We start from the raw sequence: 9,100 nt of genomic DNA on the forward strand, positions 1-9,100 counted from the left end.
CTTTGAAAATGTCTATGGCATTCCTCCTTCTCTAATTGTTACATATGAGTTGGGCACAACTAAGTTAAAGGTGGTCGAGCAAGCTTTATTGAAGAGAGACAAAACCTTGGCAGTCCTAAAATCTAACTTGGAGTGGGCACAAAACAGGATGAAATCTCAGGCTAACAAGCATCGAACTAAAAGAGAGTTCTCAGGGCTGGTTTGGTATTGTTATGCTTTGAAAAAAAACTATTTCTGCTGTGTTTTGAGAATAAGGAGCTGTGAAATAAAGCAGCAGAGTGTTTGGTAAACTTTTTTGTAAAAGTGCTTTTGAAAAGAAAAAAAAATCAGTATTATAGTGTCTGATAAACTTTTATGTAAAATAGATGTGAAAAAAGCTGGCTTTTCAAAGCTGGGTTTTGCAACTTTGTGTTTTTTACTTTTTTTCACCCAAAATTGTGAAAAAAAACTAAAGCTCAAATTTACCAAACATAAAAAAGCTGGTTTTGATAGCTACTTTTTTCAAAATCACCTTGGTACCAAACTAGAGCTCAGTGGGGTATATGGTTCATCTGTGGCTAATTCCTTACCAACTTTAGTCTTTGAATTCACATGTTTTCCATAAACTACATCCACGATTCTATGGTCCATTTGAGGTGTTGGAGACGATTGGAAAGGTGGCATACAAATTGCGACTACCAACAGGCACCAAGATCCATCCAGTCTTTCATGTCAGCTGTTTGAAGAAGAAATTGGGTTTACAAATCATTCCCATTGCTACTTTGCCTGAGAAAGTTTTAGATTACTCCCATATTAAGGTTTCAAGGGAAGTATTGCATTGCAGGATGTACAAGAAGGGAGATGTTGCGGGAGTCCAGATGACTCTACGTGGGAGGATTATGATGACTTCACTGTCAAGTTTCCAGATTTTGTCTTTTAACCTTGAGGACAAGGTGGTTTTTGAAGCGAGGGGTAATGATATGACTTGTATTAGTGATTGACTTAATCATTATTAGTGGGTTAATTAAGTAATTAGTTACTATTTTCAGTAATTAGTTAAGAAGGCCACCTGGCAGTTAATGGTTGTTTGAGTTGTATAAAGGGTTGCTCACGCTGAGTGTGTGGCCAACGGTCATTTTGAATTAAAAATATTATTACAAAAAAATATCCTTGAAGCTCAGCTTCTCTTCCACCATAGCCATTCCTCCGTTGTTGCTACTTGCAGGTTTTGAGATAAGGATTTGGTCGTTGAATCCTAATAAAAGCCTACAGCAATGCACACGGTCCAAACCAGAAGTCGGGCTGAAGAACTATCTAATTGAGAGAGAGAGAGAGAGAATTGACAGTGATAGGAGGAACCATCTTCAACTTGAGCTACATAGTTCAATCTTATCTATTTCCCCAATTAATTTTTGGATCATGCAGTTTAAATTAATTTGTGTGTAATTTATTTGGGTTTGATGAGTGGGTGCAGTGGTAAAAAACCTAAATACCTTGAAAGAGACCTTTAACTTACGGAAAAAAATATTACTAAATCATAGTATCAAACGTTTGACCAATTACAGGAACTAGAATGGGGGTAGGAAAAAGCCGGTCAGCAGAGAAGCTGCTTTGGAGGTACTTCTCCAAGTGGTAAAAGCACTTCAAACATGTTTGCCAAGGATGCCAGCTTAAATCAGCAAAACTCAATTCTGAGAACACATTTTGCAGATTAAGTCAACCAAGCCGGACAAGTTCATGCCCGTGGATTATGGACAAGAGAGACGACTATGTTCTAGTGGAATACCAAAAGTGCCATTGTAGGGGTAGGAGTACCCCATAACCCGGAATTTAGAACAAAAACCCTCGATGCCATGATTGAAAAAACGAGTGTCGTAACATTATTGGCGTGTGCGGGTGAATGATTAATGTGGGATTTAGTATGGAACTCACATTCGTTAACGACTACCAATCACCCAATCATCCAGACAAACGCGAGCATGAATGCGAGTGATTGATATCAATGTGGGATGGTGAAGACTGCCGAATTAGAAGAGTGAGACTGCAAAATGGTAGCACATTGATATCCGAGTGTTCGTGCAGCTTGCGGATGGTGCTGAGTTTTGGATTGCACCGGGAAAAGGCTCGATAGTGGAGTATCGATCCGCATCCCGGTTGGGGAGTTTCGATTTCAACTTCAAGAGAGAGAATCAAGGTGAGCACTGCAAACAATCTCAGTATTGCTGCTTCTACCTATGCATTCACAAAAACAACCTTCATTTGAACTGGCTTTTATGACAGGAATTGAGGCAATGGTTCGAGATGAAAGGATGGGCGTCGAAAGACAGCTTTTGAGAGCCCGCTGCCATTATATAATAAGATCGTACACAATCAAACATTCGATCAACGATCATGCAGATAGATCAACGGTGAAGCCCTCAGAAATGCAGATAAATCAACATTGAATCTGAAATTTTCAGATTAGGCAACTGCAATCACGTCACGATTTTTGTAATTGAATACTGAAACAGAAATATTCTAAACACCCAAAAAAAGAGACATTCTAGTCTTAGTGTCTAAATACAACAAACAGTGAAGCATATGAATTTCCAATTCCTTATGGGCACGCATCAGTCCTTCCTCAGCTCCATATACTCGTACCGGGTGCCATCCGCATTCAGGACAACAATCTCCAAGCTGTCACCCTGTATGACATCCACGACACATTAAAATACTTGGTTACATGAGCTTAATATAAAATGGACGGATATTTAAAAGACCGGAAACCTACAGTGTAAATATCTCTTTCGGTTGCAGATGCAAAACAAGTTTTGACCAAGTCGATTGCTTCTGCTTCAGACAGCGGTGTGACAGCATCCTGCAGTCATAAATTGTTCTACAATTTATTAAACAGTTTAATAACAATCAAATATGCAGAGTCATAACTTGTGGGACAGATTAATAACAAACAAATAACCAATAGTACGATGGAAACTAGTAATCAAAATCAACAAACCTGAGCAGGCAATAGGAGTGGGCTAGGAGACTTCAATTGGTTGTCCAGGAAAGGAATGATAAGTGTAGAACCAGAACCTTGGGAGCTATACCCAACCCTCTCGTAGGAACCAACAGCATCGTATGTGAAGACACAACCCTTACCTGCAAATTATTAACGAAAATGCGTTGTTAGCCAGAAAAGTCTCAACTAGCAGCCAAAGGTTTTTAACTCTAATATTTACCTTCGCTATCTAAACCACCCAAAACATTAAAAGCGTAGTAGGGGAAGAAACGCTTGTAGTAAAGGGTGTTGGAAAGCAATTGAGCCATTGCAGGGCAGCTCATTTGTTTGTTATGTTGATGCTGATAAGTCTGGGAAACAAGGAAACAAAGGTTGTATCATCAGTTCTTGACATAACTCAATGTTTATTTCATGCCCACATAAATAGATATAGCCTACACATGGTCAAAAACATCCAACACCATCTGTTGCAACCAAAAAGAGTCCAGGAAAAACAAGGTATTGCAATAAGATTTTGAAGCCTCACCAAGTGCTTAGCTGCCAAATGCTTTTGCAAAGCTTTCACATCAGCTTGGAAACCCGAAGATGCCAATACAGCTTTGTCCGCTCTGCAAGTTTAAAAGACAAAACAATAAGACTTTACGCATCATCTAGTAAATGTGAACAGAAACCACATTTCAATCTACATAAATAAGTATTGACATTATGGCAAGATGTCTACTAAGAGCTAATTTACTCTTCTATCTTCATATGATAGCCACTCTCTTGCTCTTCTATCTTCACCTTTGCTTCCCTCAGTGAGCTCCCGCACCTTATAACTGAGAATTTTTCTGGTATATCTGGAAGTTTTGTCATAAAAACTAGGAAAGGGAATCTTCCCTATGCCAGAAGTTGAACCAATTTTGCTTCATTTTTATTTTTTTATAATAAACTTTTATCATTATGCTTCATTATAATAAACTTTTATCATTATGCGCAGCTTCCCCAACTAATTTATCACCTTTGCAATCTGGGGCCTACAGATCACTCTATTTATACCAACCGTAATGCCATACTTCTTTCATATGGCTAGCGACCTTTTGTTCTCAGCCCCACCTCTGTCTTTTGCTGCATTGCCTTCAAATTCCTGTATCCTCAACACAGCTCCTCTTATCTCTTTAATTTTTACATTCCAAATGATTTTTTATGCATAACCCAACTTCTAAAATTAGTACAGTACGGATTGGCAGGGTTTTAGAAACCTCTGGGGTCTTCAGGATCAGCCTTTAGACCAGGGTTCTTGAAAATCTGGCCTGACAATAGGCTAGGCACTCAATCCTAGAATCTTCATTTCATCCTCATTTGCTTTCACCTTAATTTCGTACTTTCATGCTTCACTAAGCACTAAGAACATGGGCCCGTACTGAGCTACTGCCTTGACCTAGGATTCTTTTCCTCATATCGGGTTGAATATAGAAGCTTCACTTCATAAATCAATTTCTTTTCAGCATAATTTCATGTTTTTTTTTTATCCTTCAATAAGACCTTTTTGGTGCTTATTATCTCAGATATTTTTATCATCTGCCACACTTTTTACATATTTCAGGAAGTGGGTCAAGCATAAGAACAAAAGCTATCACAAAACTGATTAGCAGTAAAACTGCAAGCATTTTGAACTTTCAACAAACACGCTGTTATAATGGCCACACTTCCAAGGCTATGAGCTAACTAAAGAGATAATTTTTGCTACCACTAAACTCTTAAGTGGTAAGCATTACCATCGTATTAACTACGGTTGGATGAATGTGACTTACTCTATGCCCTACACAAATCTCAAAACTCATACATATCAACAGTAGTCACTAGTCAATACAATAGTAACGGTGAGTAAAAATGCCCCCCTAACTATGTACAGAAACATAAAAAACACAAACCCAAGTTGTAATCAAAATTAAACCTAACCATAAGCAAAATAAGATCAGATAAAACCCCAAAAACGCCAACAAAAAATCCTAAGAGCAATAAAATCAGATAAAATTATACGCAGCAGAAGCCTGCTTTCAAAAGTCTAAGACTTTCGACTCTCCGAAATCAAGTGCATAAATATAAACATTTAAAAGAAAAAAAAAATACGAAAGAAATTTGTATAAAGGCGTAGCGTACAATTTGCAGATTTTGGAGTAGTCGCGGGTGAGAATACTGTAACCAGTCGACATCCGAGTATCGGCAGCAATCACACAGTAGTTGGCTCCGGCGATCGCAACGCAGGATCTGCAATCAGCACGAAAACACTAAAATTCCCCAAAAAGCAAATAAAAAATAAAGCGGAAAAACGATGACAACAGTTGTCGTAGGGAAGGAGAGAATACATACCCGCCATTGTTGTCGTAGGGGGACCAGTTAGCGTGCTGCTTGGTCATGGTGATCGGTCTGGTTGAGAGAGAGAGTGAGATTGAGAGAGGACAGAGAGAGCAAGATTAGGGCTTGGAGCTAAGTGGAGGATGAGCTCTCCGGGTACAACACTTCGCTTTTCTTCGTTCAGATCTCTCGGTGTCGTTTGCTTCAAGAAATAAATCAAGTAGACGGTGTCGTTTTGGTTTAATTACCTAAAATTACGTTTTGAACCCACTACTTAATGTAAAGTTTTTATTTTGACTGATCGACTTTTGTAGATAACGAGTTTCATACTAAATTAATTCTTTGTATGGTTTATTTAAGAGTATATTTGGAAGTGCTTTTAAAATAACTAAAAAAACATGCAAGTGAATAGTGAAAGAAAAAAAAAAACACTTAAAAAAACATGTTTATGTTGTAGCCTATTTTATCTAACAAGAAAAAGAGGGTCGGCGGCAAGGGTAGAGAGAGGAGAGATGTGTTTGTAGAATCCAATATTTTAAAAGGCCCACCTTAGGGCATGCCTAGGCATCCTCAGGGGCTGGGTGTGAGGGTTGTCGCCTCTGTTTTGAGGGAGTGGGCGGAAGGCGTCACCGAAGCCGCCTAGGTGCACCTCAGGGGCTTTTTTCTTTGTTTTTTTACTACTCCCAAACCCAAATTTTGGGTATGTTTTAACTATCTCGTACATCTTCCTTGCATTATCGTCTCTCTACCTTTTTTCCCTAATTTTTATTTTTTTTATATAATGGATGTGTGTGATGTTTGCGTGCATTGTTATATGTGTGCTTATTGTGCTTTTCATCCTCTATTATATGTGTGTGTGTGTAATATAATATATGTATATATATATATATATGCGTGTATATATATTTATAATATATGTGTGTGCTCAGGGTGATTATTGATTAATAATCTTTTTTTTAATATAATATATGTGTGTACACTCAGCATATATATTAAAAAAATTTAGGTCCCGTGAGGCTTCGCCTCACGCCTAGGCCGGGCTATCCCTCGGATGCCTCGCCCACACCTCACGCTTTTAATACATTGGTAGAATCGTAGGGGAATTGTGTGTTAAGGATCTGTTATCCCCCTACGTAGTGCCTTTATTTATAGTAGTAAAAGAAGAGAAGAAATCCTTCATCCCTAAGGAATACAAATCCATATAGGAAAGAATAATTAGAATCAAATCTAATTTAGGATTTACACAATCACACTTAAACTAGAAAAGTTCACAACACTTTCCCTTGAGTGTGTAAATACTCAAGGTAGATTCAGTATCATGTAAAAGTTGAGGAAGTCGACTCGTCGGCACTGATTTTGGGAACAACGCTTATTCTTAATGAGGTAAGAACTTGCACAAAGTAGTAAGTCTCACTAAAAAAACCCTAAGGCTATGGCCAAAAACCAAGTAAGGACAAAATCCATAGTGTAAGGAAAAATGCATGAGAAATGCAAAAGTCAAAAGAAATGTCTACGGGACGTCATTAGGGATATAACCAGCCCAAGGTGGGTGCCTCGTTAAAACCTAGTTAGGTAGCAAAAACCTAGTGGGAAAAATGCTCCTAATCGTAGCGAAAAAGAGTACATTAAGATCAAGCAAGTATCTTCAGGATACTCACCTTGAGTTTGACACAATTCCAAAGAGAAATAGCAGTGTTACAACTTAGAAAGTTTACGCATATCAATTCCTTGAACAAGCTTTTGAAATGTCGCCTTCGGTAGTGATTTGATGAAGAGGTCAGCCAGATTGTCTTGTGAACGGATTTGCGTGACTTCAATCTTCTGATACTTATGTTGTTGGTGAGAAGAAGAAATTCAACGCAATGTGCTTGGTGTTGTCTCCTTTGATGTAACCCTTCTTTAGATGTTCGATGCATGATGCGTTGCCTTCAAAGATCGTCGTTGGAACATCTACGACGGGGTAAAAATCGCAAGAGCTTCAAATATGGCCCACAACTCTTCTCAACCAAAACCATTCCCGAGTTGCTTCATGTAAATTTCAACATGGTTAGACGAAGTGGCAACTAAGGGATGTTTAGTTGACCTCCAAGAGATTGCGGTGCTTCCAACGGTAAAGACATAACCCATTTGAGAATGTGCCTTGTGCGGATCAGAGAAGTATCTTACATCGGCATAACTAACAAGGTGAGAATCGACTCAAGAAGTAAGGGGTGTGGCATCACTCGAGGATCCATAGGGATAGAACAAGCCCAAATCCATAGTACCATTAAGGTAATCGAAGATGTCTTTCATGCCAGTCCATGTCTGTGTGTTGGTGCATTACTGTATCTTGCCAAAAAATTAACAGCAAAATAGATGTCAAGTTTAATTCATTGAGCTAAGTACAATAAAGCACCTATCGTACGTAGATAAAGAACTTCAAGCTCCAAAATCTCTTCATCATCCTCCTTCGGACAGAAGGGATCTGGTTTTGTATCTATCGATCAAACGACCATAAGAGTACTCGAAGGTTTCGCTTTATCCTCGTTAAAGCAGCACAACACCTTATGGGTGTATTTTGTTTGATGTACTAAGATTTCATCTGAACGGTGCTTTATCTCAAGACCGAGACAACATCGAATCTTTCTTAGAGCTTTCATCTCAAATTCCAACTTCAGGTGTGCGACAGTTCTCACGAGCTCTTCAGGAGTTCTGATAAGGTTCATGTCATCAACATATACCGCAACTATTGCAAAACTAGAATGTGACTTCTTAATGAACACAGAATGACATAGTTCGTTGTTCACATATCCCTGACTAGTCAAATACTCATTCAGACGATTATACCACATTCTTTTGGATTGCTTCAAACCGTAAAGTGAACACCTGATAGGAGCATATTCATGCGACTTAAATGGCTTGTTCTCGTACATTTACGTTATGTTTCTTTAGTTATTTTAGTTCTTTATGCTTCTTTTGTGTGTTTTCAGGTTCTAAGGGCTTAGGGAGCAAGAAAGTGCATTTTGAGGCCATTTGGAGCATTTTTGGGCATGGATTGGATAGCTTATCCATGGAGCCAAAGTTTGGACGAATTTGAAGGCCTTATTTTCACTTTGGACATAAAACAAAGGGCCTAGCCCATTCTCTCTTATTCTATCCCTTATAGCCATGCAAAGAACCATCCATTCCATCAAAAACAATCCATCAATTCACATGCAAAACCACCATTAACATACATGCACCCAAACAAAGCCAACCTAGCTAACCCTACATGCATTATTTATTAGCATCTTTACAAGACATTATCATTGCATAACATTCCACTTCCACCTCTTTCCAACCTAATTCACATGCATATCAACCCTACATACATTAATTAGTCATTCTTTTCATATTACACTCAAATGCATTCACATGCATTTCAAGAAGCAAAACAACAATGCCGTGAGCTTCCCTTGCATTTTCAGCTTTCCTCCTTGCATTCACATGCATAACCAACCTAGTGTCACTCCCATTCATTCCCTTTAATTATTTAGCCATTATCATACATTTATTCTCCCATAAACAACCCAACAATGCCGTGAGTTCCCACTCCCATTTCCAACTTTCCATAACTTTTCCTAGTTGTTTTATTACATACATTCCCCCTTCATTATTCCAAACACATGCACCCATAATCATTCATCCCCTCCTAGCTGCAATATTCCCTCTTTTGTTCCCCCATTTCACCTATAAATAAGCATCCAACACTCCTCAAAATTCATTCACTCTTCCATACACATTTTCAGTTACAAACACTTCCATTTT

General features: G+C 38.5%; 1 protein-coding gene across 1 annotated transcript; it reads right to left on the bottom strand.

Moving 5' to 3' along the window:
• Positions 1–2,403: 2,403 nt before the first annotated feature.
• LOC137733715 (proteasome subunit beta type-1) lies at positions 2,404–5,500 on the bottom strand. Its single transcript, XM_068472876.2, has 7 exons — positions 5,330–5,500; positions 5,120–5,227; positions 3,504–3,585; positions 3,198–3,327; positions 2,975–3,117; positions 2,750–2,836; positions 2,404–2,663 (listed from the first exon to the last, which is right to left on the bottom strand). The coding sequence occupies exons 1-7, from the start codon at positions 5,374–5,376 to the stop codon at positions 2,589–2,591; spliced, it is 672 nt and encodes a 223-aa protein (XP_068328977.1). The 5' UTR covers positions 5,377–5,500; the 3' UTR covers positions 2,404–2,588.
• Positions 5,501–9,100: the final 3,600 nt, after the last annotated feature.

The sequence above is a fragment of the Pyrus communis genome, chromosome 7 (assembly GCF_041283825.1).
Source record: "Pyrus communis isolate YQ-2024b chromosome 7, ASM4128382v1, whole genome shotgun sequence".
Taxonomy (NCBI): Eukaryota; Viridiplantae; Streptophyta; class Magnoliopsida; order Rosales; family Rosaceae; genus Pyrus; species Pyrus communis.

What these genes read in the sequence shown, in the direction of transcription:
- LOC137733715 (XM_068472876.2), bottom strand. Translation starts at nt 5,376, where the DNA reads ATGACCAAGCAGCACGCTAACTGGTCCCCCTACGACAACAATGGCGG. An exon ending in TACTCCAAAATCTGCAAATT is followed by an intron (nt 3,586 to 5,119) that starts GTACGCTACGCC and finishes TTAAACTTGCAG; the next exon opens with AGCGGACAAAGCTGTATTGG. An exon ending in CCGAAAGAGATATTTACACT is followed by an intron (nt 2,664 to 2,749) that starts GTAGGTTTCCGG and finishes GATGTCATACAG; the next exon opens with GGTGACAGCTTGGAGATTGT.